The sequence below is a fragment of the Vulpes lagopus genome, chromosome 3 (genome assembly GCF_018345385.1).
Source record: "Vulpes lagopus strain Blue_001 chromosome 3, ASM1834538v1, whole genome shotgun sequence".
In the NCBI taxonomy this organism is placed as follows: domain Eukaryota; kingdom Metazoa; phylum Chordata; class Mammalia; order Carnivora; family Canidae; genus Vulpes; species Vulpes lagopus.
The window spans coordinates 90,933,209-90,956,291 of record NC_054826.1 but is presented as its reverse complement, the minus strand read 5'-3'; the positions used below and the strand labels follow the sequence as shown (position 1 = coordinate 90,956,291).

The window sequence follows — 23,083 nt, the reverse complement described above, 5'->3', positions numbered from 1 at the left end:
GGGTATTTATGCATCAGCTCCTGGCAGATGGGGGCAGGGAGATTGCTTAGGTGGCAGCGAGGTAGGCTCCAGGCCAGGAAATGCAGGCGCCCAATGGGGAGTCAGGCAGGCGGGCCCTGAGGTGGGATCGGGTGGTGTGTATGGGCACATAGGCAGCCCATGATATGGTAAATGTACCTGGGAGATGCTTCTGGTTCCTTTGGAGTGGTAAGTTTGGGAGAATTGGGACCGGATCCCTTAAGGTTTTAGCCCAGAGGGGCCAAGAGGGACCCAGGGATTCACACCTTGTGAGGACATGTGCCATGTCCATGTGTCCATCCACAGTGCCCCTGCCTTCCTCCTTCCTCTGACTCCACTCCCGCCGCCTCTGCCCGCAGGTGCAAGGAGCTGAAGTACGCCAAGGAGCTGCCCCAGATCTCCATCATATTTATCTTCGTGAACGAGGCCCTGTCGGTGATCTTGCGGTCCGTGCACAGTGCTGTCAATCACACACCGACACACCTGCTGAAGGAAATCATCCTGGTGGACGACAACAGTGACGAAGGTAAGGGGCGGCCAAGCTGTCTGGGGGAGGGACATGCCCATGCACGGTGTCAGCAGCCGGGAAGTGCCACGTGCATTGTAACGCGAGCCTGCGTTGTTGCATCCTGTCCCCTGCGCAAGGGGAGCAGGAGATGTTTTGAGGAAGACATGTGGGCCAACGCTGGTCCATTAGGCTGCACGTCCTCGTGGCTCTTAAGGATAAATGACCAGCCTCATGTCTAAACTCATTTCTTCCCTACATGTTACCTAAACATGTTGACACTCAAGTTGACACTGAAGGGCTGAATTTGCCCACATTCCCCGCCCCCCAACCCCACTGCCAGGAGGTAAAATAAACAGTGAAAGTGTCCTGCAATGGGAGCCATTCAGCTGGCATCCGAAGGCCCCTCTGGGCCGCTGCACCCAAAATGATCGTTGGTTTCAGAAATGAGCGGTGTGCACAGGCGCCTCGGAGTTCAGCCCTGTAGGCAATGATGGCTCAATTTAAAAAATCAAAAACAAGCCCGTGTTGGGTGGCAATAACAGAAATGCTCTGAGGTTCTCAGAGACAAGTAGGGGAAGGGTGGTGTCAAGGCGAGAGGTGGAGGGGGTGGTGGGGAGACTGGTCCTCTAATTGTGCCTTTGTTTTGGCTCTTAGCCTCCAAAATACACTATGCTCATAGCAGGGAGAAACCCCCACAAGCTGAGGACATAAAGGAAAGCCAGCCAGTGTGCCTGCTCAGGCCAAGGGGGCTTATCTGTTGGATTAGGATTAGGGACAGGCTAAACCCCTTGCTCTCAGCGTGCTGAGGAGAGAAGGATTACCCCGGGTGCACTCCCGGGGAGGAACAACGCTGTGTGAAGGCTGATTACCTTCAGGAGCTCTGGTCAGAGCCCGTCACCTGTCCTCGGCCCAGGTCCAGAGGTCCCGCTGCCCCTTCCGAGCTGGCTGGCTGTCACACCAAGGGCTCCAGGGGACCTGGGCTGGGCAGTCTGCCAGTCGGGGTGCTGCCTTCTTGGGGGCCTCCAGATGTTGAGGTTTGATGGGTCATTTGCTGTATTTCTCACATCCTTAGTTTTCTTTTTTTACCTGTGGCCATTTCATTATCTGTAGATAATGTAGTCTCTTGTGAGATACTGATAGTCTTCTTGTGTGAATGTGGCTCATTCAGCTCTTTGAAGCCGTGATGTTGTCTCCCTGATGTGGTTCCCAGAGCCCTCCCTGCAGCCTCCCTGTGTGCCCACTGTGGATCTCTTGCTGCAGCACAGGAACCCCCAATTCTGTGCCCTTCATTTGCTGGTCTAAGTCCACCCACTTGTTCCCCAGGTGTCCCCGATGTGTGCCCTCCTCAGAGGATCCTTTGCCGCTTTCCCAAGGCCCTTGCTCTGTGCTGCCATTCCCCTGTGGAAGCACGTAGCAGGTGGTGTCCCCGTGTCTTGCACAGCTGGCCTCCCAGTGCTGGACGGGACTTGGTTTCAATGAGCCTAGTCCAGCCTGGGGTGAGTGATGAATAAAAACAGGGCTGGCAAAGGGTCAGTGGGGGCTGTGCCTAGAGGCAGTGCAGAGAAGAGCAGCAAATCCAGAAAAGAAAGTGAGTGGTCTCTTCTGGGCTGAATTGGGATGAGGACTCACTACCAGTGGGGCTCCCTCCCCTGAGGAAATATTGGCAGGGCCCAGCCAGGGAGGAAGACCTGGAAGTACAAGCCAGTCTCAACCAGAACCCAAGCCATGGTCCCTGGGAGATGTCTTATTTTGGGTTCCCCTGGAAGCAGACCCTGAGACAAAAGATTTGAGTGTGTTGGTTGATGTGTGATGGGGAGAGGAACGCCTTTGGGGACATGGGGAAGTAGGACCAGGAAGGGAAGGCATCCTCCCTGGAGGAAATTCCTTTTCGGGAGGTCTGGAGTATGGCGGAGAGTTTGCATTTCTCCCAAATTCTGAGGTGGGACTGATGCTGGTGGTGCAGGGACCTCACGCTGAGAACCACTGAGTTAAGTGCCATTTCAGTGGTTCACATCTCAGCTCTCAATGAAGCTGGTTAGTGGGTGAGAAACAGGGTGGGACAGGTATTCAGTCCAGTCTGACCATAAGGCTAATTCCCATTCACCCTCTTCTGTCCCTGCTCCCCCTGCCCCCCAAATACCCAGTGGACTATATTAACTCTGGTTCCCTCTTTTTTTTCCTTGGCTCTAGCCTCTCTGTGTTCTCCAGGCCAGAAGTGCCTTCTCTTTAATTGGAACAGGAACTTCAGATTTTTTTCTTTGTTGAGATTTTCTTTGTGACTAGTATTATCGAGTTTTGTAAATGTTCTATATACACTTGAAAAGACCCCCACACACTATAATCATGGAACTGAATTCCTGCCAGACATCAATTTTGTGTATTTAGGTAGAGTCTGAATTTATTTTCTTAAGTCTTTTTGATGATAGTGTTTTAAAATCTCTTCCTACAATGACTAGTCCTTCCCATCTTCCTAATAATGTTTGATTTCTGTATCTTGTTGTCAGTTTCTTTGGTAACTGTAGATCTGGATCTTCGTGGCTTCATTATTAGTGGTGGTTGTCACCATTATGTAATGCTCTCTTTATCTTAAAAGCATACTTTTTTTTTTCTTGCCTTGAATTTTGTTCATCTAACATTAATATTATCCCATCTTACCTTCTGTTTGTGTGTGATTAAGCCATTTTTCCCCCCAGCCCTTACCATATTTTCTGATCTTCAAAGTAATGCATGCCCTTTGCGGGAACATTTGAATGTATCAAAAGGTACTTGTGAGTGAAAAATACAAATACTATACAGACTACCTAGAGACAAGTGCTCATTCCCCCACACCCCCTTTTTTAAATGCATGTGTACATAGTTAAGATCCTATGGTAAAAACAAATTAATGTTCTTCCTGTCTCCCCCCTGGACTGTGAAACATAGTATTCATCCTTTTATTAAAAAAGATCTGGGGCACGTGGGTGGCTCAGTCAGTTGAGCATCTGACTCTTGGTTTTGGCTCAGGTCACAATCTCATGGGTTGTGAGATCAAGCCCCTTGTCTGGCTCTGTGCTCAACGAGGAGTCTGCTTGAGATTCTGTCCCTAGCCCCTCTCCCCCACACTCTGTCTCTTTCTCTCTCTAAAATAAACAAATCTAAATAAATAAATAAAATCTGTAAACATCATTTTCATGAGGGTAGAGGGGCCCGTTCTCAGGCTGGTCAAGACTGGCTCACGTGGGAACTATGATCTCTCATCTCTATGCTATCATATACATTAAAGAAAAATAATACTTTTTTAGAAAAAGAAAAAGGGCGCCTGGGTGGCTCAGTTGGTTAAGGGTCTGCCTTCAGCTTGGGTCATGATCCTAAGGTCCTGGGACCCAGCCTCACATTGGGCTCCCTGCTCAGTAGGGCAGTCTGCTTCTCCCTCTCCCTTTGCTCTTGCCCTTGCTTGTGCTCTCTCTTTCACTTACTCTCTGATAAATAAATTCAAAAAAACCTTAGAGAGAAAAAAGAGAAAGGAAAGGAAAACGAAAAGGAAGGAAGGAAGAGAGAGAGAGAGAGAGAGAGAGAGAGAGAGAAAGAAAGAAAAGAAAGGAAAGAAAGAAAGAAAGAAAAGAAAGAAAAGAAAAGAAGAAAAGAAAAGAAAGAAAAAAAGAAAAGAAAAGAAAAGAAAAGAAAAGAAAAAAGAAAAGATCCTAGCTCAGGGAATGTGTGAATAAATATGATAAATAAGGAAAAGACACTGACTTGCTTGTGTACACAGATCCCGAGACATCTGGATTTTGTTTTTTAAAGTGATTTCTTTGGGTTGAATGTTGACATTGGCCCAATTTAAGCTAAAGTAAGATACAATTCTTGGTGCTCGTGTACATTAAACTGAGGTCACTTGGGTGAAATTGGCTAGTGATCACTGCTCACTCAATCCAGTGGGCACTTTCCTGTTCTGAGCCAGCCACAGCTGGCATAGTTGGTGGCTTCCTTCCTGGCACTTCTCTCCTCCTGAGGCCCCAGCACCACTGTCTCCTCCGCCTCTGACTCCTGCTTGATCACTCATGCTTCTGACCATCAGGACACAACGGGCACTTCCCCCCGTGTGCGCGCTCTCAACGACATCCAAATCCATCTTTCCTACACAGGGCAACCTGGCCTGTCCTCTGAGCCCCAGACCTGTGTCCTCTGCCTCCTTGCTGGCTCAGGGTCCCTCTGAACCATAAGCTCGGTCTGTCCAGTGACCAGCTTCCCCTCTTGGCCTTGGAAACCTGCTTCTTGTTCTTATCTCCTGTGTCAGCGAAGGGCTTTGCCTCTTCTCAGTTTTCTCATCACCGAAGACTGGAAGGCTTTTCATTCTCTCTGTGCCATTTCTCAGCATTGAACATGATCCTGCCTGGCCATGTCCTAAGCCACTTCTTTGCTTAGGTGCTCAGCATTCTTTGCCTTGATCTTTATTTGAGATGCTGAGGGGGAAGGAATTCAGGTGCATGGAATTATATAGATCATGATTCTTGACTCACTGAGTCATGGCCATCCTTTATCATTTTCCCTTACTTTTAATTGAGATTATAATTTGCATACCATAGAATGCATTGTTATAAAGAGTATATAGTTCAGTGACTTTCATTACATCCACGGTATTTTGTACCTACAAGCACTCCCTCATTCCAGAATATTTTCACCTCCCCAAAGAGATTCTGAACCTGTTAACTATCTCTCCCAGTTCCTCGGGCAACCACCAAGATACTTTCCATCTCTATGAAATTTGCCTTTTCTGGACATATGAGATCAATGAATCTACAGTATGTGGCCTTTTGTGTCTGGCTTCTTTCGCTTAACATAATGTTTTCCAGGTTTATCCATGTGGTTGTAGCATAGGTCATTACTTCATTCCTTTTTTTGTTTTGTTTTGTTTTGTTTTAAAAGATTTTATTTATTTATTCATGAGAGACGGGGGGGTGGGCAGGGACACAGGCAGAGGGAGAAGCAGGCTCCATGCAGGGAGCCCAATGCGGGACTTGATCTTGGGGCTCCAGGATCACGCCCTGGGCTGAAGGCGGGTGCTCAACCATTGAGTCACCCAAGGACTCCCTACTTCATTCCTTTTTGTGTTTCAATAATAGTCTGTTATGTGGATCTAACAAATTTTATTTATCCATTCATCAGTTGAGGGATGTTTGGGTTGTTCTTGCTTTTCCGTTATTAGGAATAATACTGCTTCATAGCAGTATTATACATTATAATGTTCATGTATAAGTTGTTGTGTGGGCATGTTTTCAGTTCTCTTGGGTGTATACCTAGGAGTAAAATTGCCAGGTCATGTGAAAAATCCATGGTTCATTTTTTGAGAAAGCATCAGACTGTTTTCCCCACTTTTTCACAGTGGCTGCACCATTTTGCATTCCCACCAGCAACGTATGAAAGTCCCAGTTTCCCCACATGCTCAACAACATTTGTTATTTTCCTTTTAAAAAAATAATTATGGCCACCCTTGTGCATGTGAGGTGATAGCTTGTAGTTTTATTTGCATTTCCCTGATGACTTATTATTTTGAGCAACTTTTCATGTGCTTATTTGCCATTAGTCTATCTTATTTGGAGAAATGTCTATTCAAATCTTTTGCCTATTTTTAAAGTGAGTTATTTGTTTTTTTTTTTAGCGTTAAGTTGTAATTGCTTATATCTCCTGGGTACACACTCTTAGTGAATATATTCTGTAAGTATTTTTTGCAAATGTCTTTGCATATGTTGTCTTCCATTCAGTGGGTTGTCTTTTCTTTTTCTTGATAGTGTCCTTTGATGCACAAATATTTTTAATCTTCATGAAGTCTGGTTTGTTTATTTTTCCTCTTGATTATTTTAACTTTTGGTATCATATCTAAGACACCATTGTCTAATCCAGGGTCACAAATATTTACATCTGTATTCTCTTCTAAGTGTCCTATAGTTTTAGCTCTATATCCATTGTGAATGGTTTGTATATGGTTTGAGGTAGGGATCTGAATTCATTTTTTTTCCCCCATGAGGATATTCAGTTGTCCCAGTACCATTTGTTGAAGGGACTGTTCTTTCCCCCATTGAATGATCATGGCATCCTTGTCAAAAATAAACTGCCTTGAAAATGTGAGGGTTTATTTTTGGACTTTAAATCCCATGTCATTCATCTATGTGTCTATCCTTGGGCTAGTACCACCCTATCTTGGTAACTCTTCTGTTATAGTGAGTATTAAAACCAGGAGATAAGTCTTCCAAACTTATTCTTCTTTTACAAGATTGTTTTGTCCATTCTGGGAGCTGTGTGTTGATGTTTGAATTTTAGGACCAGTGTATCAATTTCTGCAAAAAGGCAGTTGGAATTTCGTTGAGTTTTGCATTGAAGTCATAGGTCAATTTGAGGTTTATTATCATCTTAGCAATACTAACCCTGCCAATCCATGATATGGAATCTTTCTGTTTTAGATCTTCTTTAATATCTTTCAGCAATGTTGTGTAGTTTTCAATGTACAAGGCTTGCCTTCTTTGGTTAAATTTATTCCTAGATATTTTATTATTTTTGATGCTGTTGTAAGTGGAATTGTTTTCTTAATTTCATTTTTGGACTACTCATTGCTTATATATGGAAATGCAGCTGGGTTTTTTTTGTATTGATCTGGTGTTCTTCTGTCTTGCTAAATTCATTTATTAGCTCTGATTGTGTGTGTGTGTTCTTTAAAGCTTTCTATCTAGAATAGCATGTCATTTTCAAATAGGATAATTTTATTCTTACTTTCCAATCTGGATGCCTTTTGTTTATTTTTCTTGCTCAGTTTTCCTGGTTCCTTTATTTCTAGAAATGTACTTTTTACCAAATGCCTGATATCCTATCATGTCTGGAACAAGAGCGTTGACTCATGTGCTAATCCTAATTGTTTACAAAAGGCTCTTTGGGAGATGACAGCTAAGTCCTGAGTGAGCTTGCGGAAGCACAGGGCTTACCCCAGTGGGGATAATCTGGCAGGCTACTGTGTGGACCAGTGCTGGATATAAGGCAAAAATCTAGAAAGAGGAATGTCTGGTCTTTGTTTCCTGCCTGTGACCTCATCAAGGTACACGGCCTACTCTTAGGAGGAGGTCCAAGCAGACCACGTCTCAGGGATGAAATGAATGGCCTCAGCAGATCCAGGCAGCAGGCGTGGAGAGAGAGAGCACAAACTTTGTCAGTCTGTGGCCAGGATATCCAGTTATAGGGAAGAATGGGGATGATCTGTCCTTATTTAGACATCATTTCACTCATCAGATCAGCAAAGATGACAAAGATTAGTAAGAGTCAGTGTCTGAGGATACAGAGAAAAAGACACATATACTTCTCATGGGACAAAACCACATATCTGGAGAACAATTTATCAACTCATATTAAAAGTTCTTGTGTCATTCAGACAATCTATTCTCAGTTTAAAAATAGGGTATGTTTACAGGAGAGAGCATAATGGCAGGTCTATGGGTCTGCCTCAAGTTGACGGTGGACAGTTGGCCGTGGTGGCTGTACATCACTGTCACCAGGGGTCCCTCCTTATCTTCCTCCTGGGGACTTCCTTTGACCCCTCTCCTATGCTAGACTCTATGCTTTTCTTGGTTTCCGTGCTTATTTTGGTGAAACACAACAGCTAGCAGCTTCATTAAGAAGGACTGCAAGGAAGATAAACTCTTTTGAGATCATCCATGTCTGAAGAAAGCTTTATCCTAATTTTCTATGTGATTGATGGCCTGGTTGAGATAGATATCACCTTCTTTCAGAATTTGGATGCTTTTGCTTCATTATCTTCTTTCAGTGTTTTTTAAAAGAACCAAATGCATTCTGAGTTCTGATCCTTTCTGTGTTTTCTCTTTTCCAGAAGCCAGTGGAATCTTCATTTTGTCCCCTGACTTTTGAAATTCACAATGATGAGCCTTGGTGTGGGTCAGTTTTTGTCCATTGGGCTTTAATTTAATTAATTTAAATTTAATTTAATTTAAGCTACATTTAGTGGCTTCAATCTGGAATCGAATGTCTATTAGTTTTCAGAAGATTTCTTGGAATATTTCATCGATAATCCCTCCCCATTTTTCTCAGTTCTCTATTTCAGCGTCTCCTATTATTCTGCTATTTTCCCCCATTTTTCCATTATTAAGCCTCTTGGGTGGAACCTTTAATTTTCTTATCTTTTCTCTGCCGCCTTATCTTTCCTTATATTTTTGCCTTGCTTTGTTTGCTCTCTTCAATTTTATCTTCCTTCTCTTCTATTCAGTTTTTTTTTATCTCTGCTATCATGATTTAACTTCCAAGTGCTCATTTTTATTCTCTGAGAGTTCCTTTTTATAGCATATTGTTCTTATTTAATAGAAGCAATACGTTTTCTTATCCCCTGGAGGATATTAATAATATTTTGTCTTGTGCTTTGTTTTTCGTTTTTTCTCCCCACACGGTTGCTTTTTTTTGCTCTTTACTGTTTGGGTTCTGTCTCCCACATCAGAGGTCTCCCCCCGAGGTCCAGTGAACCTGTTGTCTGCTCATGATCACTGCTGGCTTTGACAGCAGAGGGGTCACAGGGCGGGGGCATGGGGCAGGGATGGGGAGTCTAGTGATTGGTTCCCTTGCAAATGGCCTGGTGCTCTTGCCTTCACTGCCTCTCGAGGATTCTCTGGTGTAAATTGAGTTGAATCTCATTGTTTCCCACGGTGAGCTTGGGGTCAGTTGCCACACAACTGTCTGTGTGCTTTCTACCAATCACAGCTTCTCTAATATTGTGCTCTGTGTCTCCTCTTGTGTTTTCTTAGAAGGGTATGTGTGGGTCTATCCTATTTTGTTCTTAAAAATCCCTCTACTCTGGTTTTCAGTGACTGTGAGTAGAGAAGCAGTTCAGATTCATGAGTTAAATTCATCTTCTTATCCCCAAAATTCCATATTAATTTTTAAGAACTTTTAATATGAATTGATAAATTGCTCTCCAGATATGTGGTTCAGTTCCATGAGAAGGACATAAGAGTGTCTTTTCTCTGTATCCTACGGACTCTATCCTTTTCATCTTTACTGTTCTGATGAGTGAGAAGTGGCATACTTTTTTAAAATATATTTTTAGGGGATTTACCCCAAAGATACTGATGCAGTGAAATGCCAGAACACCAGCACCCAAATGTTTCTAGCAGCAATGTCCACAATAGCCAAACTGTGGAAGGAGCCTCAATGTCCACTGAAAGATGAATGGATAAAGAAGATGTGGTCTAGGTATACAATGGAATATTCCTCAGCCATTAGAGACGACAAATACCCACCATTTGCTTCCAGGTGGTTGGAACTGGAGGGTATTATGCTGAGTGAAGTAAGTCAATCGGAGAAGGACAAACATTATATGGTCTCATTCATTTGGGGAATATAAAAAATAGTAAAAGGGAATAAAAGGGAAAGGAGAGAAAATGAGTGAAAATATCAGTGAGGGTGACTGAACATGAGAGACTCCTAACTCTGAGAAACGAACAAGGGATAGTGGAAAGGGAGGTGGGTGGGGGGGGTTGGGGTGACTGGGTGAAGGGCACTGAGGGGGGGCACTTGATAGGATGAGCACTGGGTGATACGCTGTATGTTGGCAAATTGAACTGTAATATAAAAAATAAAACAATTTCTAAAAATTAAAAAAGTAAAATAAAAAATATTTTTAAAATATTTTATTTACTTATTTATGAGAGCCATAGAGAGAGAGGCAGAGACACAGGCAGAGGGAGAAGCAGGCTCCCTGCAGGGATCCCGATGTGGAACTCGATCCTGGGCCTGGAACAGGACCCTGGGATCACACCCCGAGCCCAAGGCAGATGCTCAACCCCTGAGCCACCCAGGCGTCTCATGACATACTTTTAAATCTACATTTTTTTTTTTAATCCTAATGATGATGGGAGCTTTTACATGTTTTTTTTTTTATAATAAATTTATTTTTTATTGGTGTTCAATTTGCCAACATACAGAATAACACCCAGTGCTCATCCCATCAAGTGCCCCCCCTTAGTGCCCGTTGCCCATTCACACCCACCCCCCGCCCTCCTCCCCTTCCACCACCCCTAGTTCGTTTCCCAGAGTTAGGAGTCTTCATGTTCTGTCTCCCCTTCTGATATTTCCTACCCATTTCTTCTCCCTTCCCCTCTATTCCCTTTCACTATTATTTATATTCCCCAAATGAATGAGACCATATAATGTTTGTCCTCCTCCAATTGACTTATTTCACTATATATTTAACTGTCTTTATTTTTGTAGAGATTTGCCAAGTTGATGAACCCCTCCCTATTCTGTTTTTTCCTGGAGTGTTTATCTTCGCCTTATTGATTTGTAAGAACTTTGTATATATTAAATAAACTCCTTTCACATTCATCTTAGAGGTATTTCTGTCAACTTGTGCTTTTGATTTTAATTTGTTTACTGTATTTTTGGCAAGCGTAAATTTTACATTTTTGTATCGGCAAATCCATTAGGTTTTTCTTTGATTGATGTCCCAAGAAAGTTAGTCATCGTCCCCAGATGGCACAAATATTCACAGTTTCTTACAGGTAAATCATGTTTTCCCCCCAAACTAAATTCCAAATGGGTTAAACATTTTTGTGTTCAGGTGTAAGAGTTTCATTATAAAGATCCCTGTCTCAGTGTGCTCACCTCAGTTTCTTCAATAATCTATCTTTATTTAACCACTGATTTGAAATTTCCTATTTTCGTATGCGAAAATACTTTAGATTTGAAAACATGGAGACTGAATCACATGAGGACTGATTGATTTTTGGAGGAAGGTGAAGAAGAGTAAGGAGTCATAGAGGGGTCCTGGCTCCAGTGACAGGATGCGTATATGTGCTGCTCGTTAAGAAGGGAAATATGATAGAAGTAGCAGGTATGGAAGGGGACTGAGGTCACTTTTTAAATTATGCCTACCAAATTCCCGTGGAAGTTCAGCATGCCTTCAAAACTCAGGGGAGGGGTAACTGCAGCCATCAAAATAATATTAATGGCTTGAAATAGTATTAGACTAAAATAATATTAAAATGACCTTAGAGACTTCTTTATTTCTACTCTCATAACCCTTAATACATTTTTTAATAGGTCTTATCAATAGTTTTCAACTACTTTCTAAAACCTTCCCTCATTACCTTCTTTGTTCTTAAGCAGTAGCATATGGAGGAAAAAAGTAGAATCAAATCCAGTGTGAGGGGTGCCTGGGTGGCTCAGTCCATGAAGCGTCTGCCTTGGGCTCAGATCAAGATCCTGGGATCCTGGGATCAAGCCCTGCATCGGGCTCCCTGCTCAGGGGGGGGCCTGCTTCTCCCTCCCTCTCTGTCCCTCCCCCTGCTGTGCTTTTTCTCTCTCTCTTGCTTTTTCTCTCCTATAAATAAAATCTTTAAAAATATATCCTGTGTGATGTTGGCCAAGGCACGTACCTTTTCTAATCTTGAGTTCATTGGGGGTAATGGTGACTTTTATGCAGGGTTTAAATTGTGAGGTTTAGAGGTCATATTTGCAAAAGCCCACAGTACAAATTCTGGCAGTATCATAAAGGATGTTCCTATTGAGTGTGCTCACAGTATTATTTGATTTGCTGGCTATAGATCCATCTTTAGTACTCTACTTCTGTGTCACCTCCCCTGGGAAGCCTTCCTGGATTTCCCAGCTCTGGCACCTAGTGTGGAGATGGGCATAGCACTGGGCCTGCTGAGGTGCATTTGTGTATTTGCCCATCTCTGGACTGTAAGACCCCTTAGGGCAAGAACCACAGCTCCTTCTTGCTGCGTTCCCAGCGCCCTGCACACTGCTGAGTTATAGTGATTGCTGACTACATTCATTTAAATTGCAGGTGGGCAAAGATCTTTTTTTTTCTACTTCATCCCAGGAGTTGTTGTATTTGGCCTCATTGTATATATTTGGGCTTCAACACTGTCCTTCTTTTGGTTGAGATCTCAAAAAGCACCAAGCTCCAGTAATCAGCATTTGAGTCTTGGTGACCAGGATGTGTGTTTGTCTGGTTGCTGATGTTTCCTTGTGGGACAAGTGCACCAGATCTGGCTCTTCTTTTGGTTGATGCATTCAGTGGTTGGAAGCAGGATGGCTCGAGTTAGAAAACTTTTTTTGAGTGGGTTACACCCTCTGGACTTCCAAAAAGAGTTTTGGAGATAGCACGCTGGCTTTGTTTGCTTTTCTTGTTGGTTTATAATTGCAGGGATAGGAGAAGTCCTGTGTTTCTGGAAGATAACACGTTTCCTGTGTTGTCAAGGCTCCCAGTCAAGTAGCCAGGAGACACCTTGTTATCACACAACAACATGCCGGGCCAGGCTTCCTCCTTGGAGCATCACCTGCCTTTCCCCCTGCCTGTAGAGAGCCTTCCTAACCAGAAACAATACTTGCTTTTGTCCCCAACCAGATCACAGTAAGGTGACGGTATTTGCGTTGTAGGTCTGTAATCACAACTAGATTGTGTGTTTACATTTCTCCTGTGTGATTTTAAGCCACGAGGAGGAAAGATTAGGAAAAAGAGTGTATATTTTTACACAGGAGACAGTGGGAGAACCCCAGTGAAAGCTTCTTCGTAGGCCAACTGTCTTTGAAATTCAATAATGAAAAAAAATGCAATGATGACAACAAAAGCACCTTGCTATTTTGAAATAATTATCAATTCATAAGAAGTTGCAGAAGTATGCGAGAAGTCTTACGTGTCTTTACTTAGTTCCTCCCAATGGCTACTGTCATGCGAGGCTCCAGTCCATGATCATGACCAGGACATCATGACCAGGACACTGATTTTGGTACCATACACAGACCTTACTCTGATTTCACTGGTTGAACATGCATGTGTGTGTCGGTGTGTGTGGCGGTGCTTCTGTATAGTTCAGCACATTACACGTACACGTACATGGTGTGCATCCCTGTAACCAACACAATTAAGGTACAGAACTATGCCAGTACTCCAAAGCTCCCCGCGTTATCCTTCAATACCCACAACCCACTCCCACCCCCATCCCAAACTCTTGGCAACCACTGATCTGTTCTCCATAATTTTATTTCGAGAATGTTCTCTAAATTGACCCATACAGTATCTAATCTTTGTGGTTGGCTTTTTCGCTCAGTATGCGTCTCTTGAGATCTCTCCAAGTTGCCGTGTGCACAGAGTTCGTTCCTTTTGATTTCCGCGCCTAGGTCCATGATACGGCTTTCTCATACTTTGTTTACCCCTTGGCCTCTGGAATGACGTTTGAGTTGTTTCATTTGGGGCTTTTACAGATAAAGTTGTTATCGGCATTTGTGTACAGACATTCATGTGAGAATAAATGTTCATCTCCTGGGATAAATGCCCAGGAACATAATTGTTGGGTCTTATAATACATGCATGTTCAAACAAGCTTTTCTGGTCGTTCATTCTAGTTATGTGACACCCACTCTAAAAAATCTGATCGAGACACCTGGGTGGCTCAGCAGTTGAGCATCTGCCTTTGGCTCAGGTCGTGATTCTGCAGTCCTGGGATCGAGTCCCACGCCGGGCTCCCTGCGAAGAGCCTGCTTCTCCCTCTGCCTATGTCTCTGCTTCTCTCTCTGTGTCTCTCATGAATAAATAAGTACAATCTTTTTTAAAAATCCAATTAACTTTCAGTCTTCCAATGCAGCTTCTAGTGGAAGAAAAGTTAGTTTTAACCTTGGTGACCATGACTATGGCACCAAAAGGAACGGTTGCGTTCTACAAGAACCAGGGGTTATCCTGATTCAACATGGGGAGTATTGAAAGTTTGGCCCCATGGTCAGAACTTGGGTTCGCATCGATGTGAGCCAAACAAGAATGCTGATGTGTCTGACCCAACCCAGGGACAAGAGTGAGGCAGGGCCAGGAGAGATGGAGGGAAAGATGGCCCAAAGTTACTGTAATCACAGCTTTGGCCATTAGGAGAGGGTCAGGATCATCTCTCCAGTGGAATCCAAGGGAAGGAAAGTGGTGCTTTAGTATGGGTCAGGTGCCCTTCCTTAGACCTACCAGGAGTGGCTAGGAGGGCAGGGTCATGCACCATGGAAGAAAGCTCCAGAAAGGAAGGGGGCTGGATGGACAAGCACATCGTGGACAGTATCTTGAGGATTTGTACTTGGGGTTCCCACAAGGTGGGGAAATAATTGAGGTCTCTGTGGCACTTGAGTGGGCCTATGAGAGAGAGATTTGGGACACAGGGAGATGGGAGGAAACAACAGGAGGAAGAAGTACGCAAACAGAGGCAAGGAAGCCCAGGGCACACAGAGGGAAGTGTGCAGCCAGGACTCCACGTGTAAGAAATGATGGGTGGATTGGGGTTTCAGAGAGGGGGAGGGTCTCAGTCAGATACAGGGAGCCTTGCCGGGCCTCAGGATTGAGGAAGGGGAGCGTGAGCAGGTGAGTGTTTGACATCCGCCAGCGGTGCTGTGCAACCTCAGAGCGAGAGGGATGCCAGGGCCACGTGAAGAGCCCAGGCCAGCATGGGGATCAGCAAGCCTTAGAGAGGGGCAGATGGAGACCTGGAGCAGGGCTGCCCTGGGGGTGGCTGCAAGCATTATCAGGAAGGCCACACAAGGCCATTTGCACATTGGTTCCTCAAAGAACAGTGTTGGAGCTTTAACTTTATTTTATTGGGGAAAAAAATGAGCTGGGTACCTGACACGAATGTCTATAGATCACTGTGGCTGCGAGCTCTGGTCGGCTTGCTCTTGGGCCTCAGGCCGTGCTGCAGGGTCTGGACCGAGACTGGCAGCGACCTAGAGCAAACCCCGACTTGCCGCGGCCCTTAGGGCGGGAGGGCCGCCTCCGGAGGCCTGGGGGCCAGTCGCGACTGACTTCGCTGCTGTCCTTCTGCCCAAGGGAGGACAGTCAGCGGCTGCCCTCAGGGGGTCTAGGAGTCCTTCCCCTACAGGCCGCCGGGAATGCTTGGAGGCGTTGGTGCCAAGGCAGCGCGGGTGTCATGCGGCAGCTCACGACCGGGCGTGTCACCGACCCCCTCCCTGCAGCTGTCCCTGGCCTGATGCACGTGCACGCAGGTGCCCCGTCCCCGTCTGTCGTGCCCCTGCAGCCTCCTGGTCAGCAGAGCGCAGCGGGCTCCGCGGCCTCCCCGAGCCGCCCCTTACACAGCCCTTGTGTGCCGCGGGTCGCTTCCGCGTGGGCCACGCGCCTAAGCACGAGGGACGCCTTGCCCCTGCCTAGGACCACGCTGCCGTTGACCTTGGAGCGTCCAGGGCTCTGAAGGAGGGTGGGCTGACCTCCATTCCTGGCTGCCGGCAGCATTTAAAGAAAACTCCAGCGACCCAGTGCCAAGATGTGACCCCGATCTCTCCGGGGCTTCACCTTTCTGGTGTTCTGTTTTGCTCTCCACCCCCCCCCCCCCCCCCGCCCTTAATGACTGTGACTTTTGCTATTTCAAGGAAAAATTTGGCCGGCTTCAGAGCGTCAAGAATCAATATCGCAGTAAATAAGAAACATAATGAAAGAAAAACACACTCCAGCCTGTAGACAAATTTTATCGCTTAAATTCACATGTTATTATTAGAATCAGCTGCAAATACCAGACTTTCAACTGCCTTTTGATGGCGCAAGATAGAGGAATACTCTTTTAATTTGGGGCAGCAGCTTAGAGGCACCCCCTATGGGTATTATAATGTTTCCCTGTTAGTTTGGGCTACTTGTAGGGTTTTTTTTTTAAAGGTGAAATTTAAATGGGGGAAGCAGAGGAGAGGAATTTCTTAACAAAGGAATTGAAAGCAGGGATGGCTTTTCTTTTCAAAGCACCTCTATGAATGCACAACTCTGTGTGATATATTTAGTTTAACACTTTGGTATTTTGTGCCTTACATCTCTTTTCTTGCTTCTTTTCGTCTTTTGCTTTCTTTGGTCCTTGCTTTGATCTCGCTATGGAATAGCCTTTAAAACACTTTCACACACAGCAAAAACATCTCTTTTTAATCTCCCCTATTCTTCTTGAAGTTTTCTGCTCCTGCCTCTCTTTTTTTTTTCTCCCATAGTCAAAAAATGCATTATTTAAGTCACAAAGCTGAGAGCTGCTCAGAGAATAAAATATGCATTATAGCTGGCTTCTGTATTATTTCAACGAACATTTTACCATGCTCCCTTCCTCTCCATGGAGGTTTGCAAAGGGCAGGGTTTCAGACAGGCAGCCTCCTGCAGTGGACTGGGGACCATGGCCTTTGTATCACGTCTGTCCCTTCCGAGTCTGGTGGGACTGTCTGGAGATACTCCAAGTTAGACAGGTCCCCCCCCCCATCCCTTTTGAGCCTCTCCAGTGGCCCATGGGCTTGTTCTTCAGAGATGGACCGACCACCACCCGTGGATAGGTGCCTGCAGAGGTAGAGGCATGCACCAGGCTCAGAAGAGAGTAGGGGTGCTTCAGAGTTACAGAGGGGCCAGTTCCAGGACACACCTGGGTCAGACCTCTACTTCTGTTTGCAAGGTACAGTCCCTGCATGAGCAGACCAGCGACTTTGGATTTCACAGCAGTGCATCCATGGGGAGTCAGGCAGAGTGACTGGGCATGTAGCAGTGTCACTTACAAATTGTGTGACCTGCAGTAAGGACCGTACCCTCTCTGTGCTTCAGTTTGCTCATCCATAAAACGGGGAATAATAATACCCCTTATCTCATGGCATCATCTTTTAGGGTAAACAGAGTTGATATAGTCAAAGTGGCTACAACAAGTATGTGGTGCTCCGTTAGTGCCAATAAATCTAAATGTTAAAGCAAAAATGCAAAACAAATACCTGTTAAAAGTTGTAGGATGTTTGAAGTTTGCAAGATAGGTCATTCTCTCATTGATGGTGAAAGGGGAACTTACCTGAATAGTGTTCTGGAGCATTTCATGATTAGCTGACAGTCCTAGCTTGCTTAGTGATTTTGGCATCTAGATGCTTCATTACAGATGCATACGAGCATCGTATTTGAAATATTTGAAGTCATGATTATTAGCAAAAAGGAACTTTGCATCCATGAAATCAGCCTCACCAGGGTGTGCTCACTGTGAGGCTAAGGAAACTCATGCTCTGGACCTCTCACGTATGCTGCCCTGCTGACAATATGTTCATAAGCCCATATGTTTTTGAAAAATTTATGAAAAAGTTTTTTTTCTTTGAGAGAGAGAGCATGAGTGGGGAATGGGGAGGGGCAGAGAGAGAATCTTAAGCAGATTTCATGCCTAGTGCAGAGCCTGACACAGGGCGTGATCTCACCACCCTGAGATCGTGACCTGAACTGAAATCAAGAATTGGACGCTTAACCAACTGAGCCACGCAGGCGCCTCCAAGAGTTGTCTTTTTCTTAAAGAGAATCCTCCAAATTTTACAAACTTTGGGTTCTACAAAACCTGGATTGATTTCTGGAACTTCCTATCTCCATTTGACAATGTGAAACCCATATATATTGCATGACCAGGGTATGCAACCAGGTTTTTCTGTCCTCCCTTTTTTTATTTTAAAAGATCATTTTTTAAAATGCAGTATCATTTTTTTGTATGGCCACTTTTATGCATTTATCTGGTTATTTGTTTCAGGCACAAAGATATTCTCAGGCACACCTGAAAAGTCATGTGTTTTAAGTCCGTAAGTCCATATTTTGTGTTCTTTCTATGGTATTATTGCTGATTTTTTTACATTACCTCATAAAAAAAGACACTGCAGAATGTAGTCATGGGTAATCATGACTAATAACTCCACTAAAACCCGATGTTGAACACCATGTTTTTCCCCTGAGTGATCTTAAAGGCCTCAAGTGTGGTGAGCTGGAAGTTCTCATCAGGGATAGAGGAAAGACTGGTGTCAGAGGAGCCTGTGGGTATGACATAGATCCAAGGGCTGAATCCTCTCCTTGGAGAGGTCAGAGATCCCTTCACTGAGCATGGAATTGCTTTGGGAACCAGCTGCCAGTCAGCTAGATGACCAAAGTGAGGGTAGAAAAGCAAACTGGCAGCAAAATATAGAATCAGATTTTCAGTGAGGTCTAGGTGTTAAAGATCACACTCAAAACAACTCTTCACCTCTCCTTCCCCAACTTCAAAGCTGACCCAGGCTTATAGACCAAAAGGCCGCATGCTACGTGACTCCATTTTATTGAAATATCCAGGAAAGGCAGATTCATAGAGATGGAAAGCAGAGTAGCGGTCATCAGAGGCTGAGGTGGGATAGAAAGTGGAGAGTGACTGCTTGATGGGTGCAGGATTTATGTTTGGTCTGATGGAAAGTTCTAGAGCAAGAGAGGGGTGATGGTTGCACCACATTGTGAATGCACGGAATGCCACTGAATCATTCACTTAAAAATAATCAAAATAGGGGCACCTGGGTGGCTGAGTGGTTGAGTGTCTGCCTTTGGCTCAGGGCGTGACCCTGGGGTCCTGGGATCGAGTCCCACGTCGGGCTCCCTGCATGAGGCTGGCTTCTCCCTCTGCCTGTACCTCTGCCTCTCTCTGTGTGTCTCTCATGAATAAATAAATAAAATATTTTTTAAAAATAATCAAAATAGTCAATTTTATGTTCTGTGTATTTTATCACACGAAAAACAGTGAAAAAAAAGAATCCATCAGTGCTGAAAGAGTGGTGGTACTTGTGTGAGAATCATCTGGAGTGCTGGTCAACCCTACTGATGCCAGCTAACTTAGAAACTCTCAGCATGTGCCTGGGAACCATCATTTGCATGAGCTCCCAGATGAGTCTTAGGTAGGGACCACATTCTTAGGGATGCTGGCTTTGAGGCAGGAGTTTTTTGTTTTTTGCTTTTAATTGGAACATGCCATGTGTACCATTTTCTCATCCCAGCTGTCGCAACCCATGCATTCCCAGCCAGCGGCATGCCCAAAGCTCAGCAGCTGCTGGCAGGGAGAAGTGTTGGTAATAAGTGGCTGTGGTGGCAGAAGTAATATTGGTAGAATCATAGCACTGATATCAAGAGTCAGAGGAGTCATGGGAGTGAGAACAGAAGCTAGGATCATGTGAGGCCCTGGGCAGGAGATGGACTTAACTGTGAGGTTGCTTCGTGCAGGGGTGACCAGCAATGAGCATCCAGTTTTGGAGGTGGGAAGACAAACCTCATCACATAGATTGAGATCACCTTCAAAGAGCTCCATCTTTCAGAGGGGGCAAGAGAAGAAGATTGAGGTAGTGGGAAAAGCAGAGATGGGCAGGGGCCCCACTGGGATTCTAGAACTTCTGCTCAGAATCACACACAGGTGGTCACCACGAAGCCAGAGCTACTCAAAGCACATTCACCTGGGCAGCAGCTGCCACAGCCCCTTGGACCTCGTTAGAAATGCAAGTTCTTGGGCCACACACCAGACCTACCAGTGATTCAGATGCAGCTCAACATTTGCGAAACACTCACCGAGCTTATACTGATTCTCTCGAGTCGCCATACCTTGAGGGAGAATTAGAACATTCCATAGGTCTCATCATCAAGACATAATTACTGTATGAGGGTTGACAGGTACAGACGTGGCTCTGCCCTAGGCAGTGTGGCCACTTCCCATTTCACATCTTTGTGGCACCAAGGTTCATGGACTGGTTCTGGAACAGCTAGAGATGAGTTTGTAAGGTCAACACTTGGTTCTGAGCAGGGCTTAGTCACAGGACCAGACTCCTGGTTTATTCTGTAATATCACTGAAAGGGTGGGATTTAGATATAATTCTGTAATAACATTTTCGCTGTAGTTCTCAGTCTTTGTAACTTTCTTGTTGCCAATATGTACTCCTTAAGCCTGGATGACAAGTGTTTCTTTTATTGGTAAGGAGAAGATAATCTCTCTTCTGGCTCCATCTGATTACAGGTGGTATTTGCTGCTTCCCTCTTGACCTCCCCAAATGCTATTTACCAAAACCTTAAGAAACACAAAGGTTCCCAAATGACTCTGGACCAATTTAGAATTGGATTTTAGAGCACTGGAAGGTAAACGCTGATTTTTGCAGACACAAGTTTTTGGTTTTTTTCTCTGAGTTTGCTGGTGCGAAAAATCATATGTCTAATGTTTTTCTTACTGTTATTATAAAATCTAAGCATGGTTTCATCTGTTAAGGATGATAAAGGATCTCAGGTGATGGGAGTGACAGTTCTTACCACTGTCAGGATGGGGATGGGTTTCCTTCCCTGGTGAGCCCAAAGGCCCTATTTTAACTTGGTAAACTTGTAGGCTCTCTTGCTTTAAGGCAATTCCACATCTCAACACCCCAGTCTCTCAGACTGTTAAAACCATGTTCCACCCATTGACTTTAAATCCAGGCAAGGTCACAAGCCACTGCTTTCTGGTATAGAACCATATTCAGTGACTGGGAAGAGAAACCTGACCATTATCGTTTGTCCTTGAATTTTGTGCAGTTAGATGGTGGCATCTCCCTTGATGTTCCCCTAAAAGCCCATGGAGCATCACTTCCGTTGTGTTTAGAACAATGTGTCCCCAGATCTTGTAAGTGAGGATGGTGTCTAGCCCTATACGGTGGGCCCCAGACTTCATATTGATGTTGACTAGCTAGGAAGACAAGCTGTCATTCATGGGAAGTTATAAAATTGATCTCTGTTGCTAATATGAATAGGAAATAACATTTATTGAATGCCTATTAAGGGCTTTCTATGTAATAGAAATTTCTCATTTATTCTTAACAGCCATAGGGCTGGGCAGCCCGGTGGCTCAGCGGTTTAGCGCCACCTTCAGCCCAGGGTGTGATCCTGGGGATCTGGGATCGAATCCCATGCTGGGCTCCCTGCATGGAGCCTGCTTCTCCTTTTGCCTGTGTTTCTGCTTCTCTCTCTCTCTCTCTGTCTCTCATGAATAAATAAATAAAATCTTAAAAAAAAAAAAAACAGCCATAGGGCTAGTACCAAATGGGTAGGCATTTCCCCTTTACACTTCTCAAAGCCTTTTGATGTCCGTATCTCAGTGGCCTTGAGATGTGGAAAGCAGTGGTAGTGAGCCACACTGTCTTTTGTCAACAGTGTAAATGCCTATCACTCTCTCCACCCTCAGTAGAGTGTCTCGGTCATAACCACGGGACAAATGAAGAAACCACTTGGCATTTAGACATGGTGACTGGCAGGTCTAGGGATTGCCATCCAGTTACCAGGCCCCAGGTCACCCAGCAGCTAAAGGGTAGCAGTGCCTGTAGGTCCCCTGGTATAGTGCTTTGCACTTGGCACTCAGAATAACCTGTACCTACAGAGATTCCCCAAATTACTATCACCATGGGCTAATCCTAGTGAATGGGTAGGTTTCTCATTGTACCATTCCGTGGGTGCAGTGCCCATGCATGATCCATTGCCTTCCATGGCATGTCCCTTCATCCACTGCCCACCCACTGAGTGAAAAGCCAAGCAGGCATGGCCTGCCCAACACTCTTGCTAGAATTTTTGTTCCAAGAAATTTAATTAATAGACGGGAAAATCCAGCCAACATTCAGTCAGTAGATGGTTTCTAGAAGCTGAAAACCCATATATTCGATTATCCTTCTCTTAGTTAACAGTGAGTGAAGAAGCAGAGGGTCCCTGCAGCCTGGCTTCTCCACCAGCCCCCTCACAACCCTGAGATGATGGCAAGTGCCGGTGAAACCAGTTGGTGAAAACACCAACAATAAATAATTTCTTGAGGGTGTATGATGCACCAAGCATGTGCCAACAAGCCCTATGTGGTGTGAGCTAGGTGGTTCTCAAAGTGGTTCCCCGTACTCCAGCATAGGCACTCCCTGGATCTGGTTAGAAACACAAATACTAGGGCCTCACCCCCGACCTTCTGAAAATGAACTGTGGGGAAGGGGCCCAGCACTCTGTTTCTGCACCCCTAGGTGGTCCTGCCATGCCCTCCAGTTTGAGAGCCATCATCTAGCCTGTAGGCCTCTCCCATCATGGTTGCAGCTTCCCCAGGCACCCTGGGGTGCTCTGAAATCTCTGTCCGAGTGTCCTGCACCTATGTGGATGGAAAGAGGGAAAAATATGACTAGTGCCAGCTACTCAAGGTTGAGCCTTTCCATTGTGGCAGCAGTGGTTCTCGGCATTCCGTCTATAGTAACTCACGTAGTCTTCACCATCACCCTAGAAGGTCTATATGATGATTATCATCTTCCTTCAGCAAAGGAGGAGATAGATTGAGGCATGGATTGATTGGCTAAATCACCCAGGGCCACTCAGGTGATGCCTGACTGCACTAGGTTCTGAACCCTAGGCAGCCTGACTCCAGTGTCAGTACCCAAGCACACGCTATGCCTCAGTAGAAGTTTCTGACCCAGTGAAGTGAAGTTAGAAAAGAATGTCTCTTAAAGTATGATCTGTGGACTGCTTATATCAGAATCCCCTAGAATGCTCTCAAGCCCCATGAGTGACCTACAGCATGAGACTCTCCAAGGGTGGATCCTCGCAGTGTGCATATCTATGAGTTCCCTGCTCGCCCTCCTACATCTGGTGATTTCTCAGGTACAGAAAGGTGTCAACCATCTTGCCTATGGAGTTAGACACATTTGGTTCATGTTCTAGCTCTTCCATTGGTAGGTGTGTGATGTCGGGACAGGTTAGCCTCCCCAAGACAGTTTCTTAATTTGCAAAGTGGAATTAATCTAGTTAATTAA

General features: G+C 44.9%; 1 protein-coding gene across 1 annotated transcript in view; it reads left to right on the top strand.

Moving 5' to 3' along the window:
- The window catches only part of GALNT17 (polypeptide N-acetylgalactosaminyltransferase 17), a 433,146-nt gene that overhangs the window by 194,399 nt on the left and 215,664 nt on the right, over nucleotides 1–23,083 (top strand). The window contains exon 3 of the mRNA XM_041750030.1: nucleotides 378–544. Coding sequence (XP_041605964.1) covers nucleotides 378–544 — 167 coding nt within the window. The remainder of the gene's footprint in view (nucleotides 1–377; nucleotides 545–23,083) is intronic.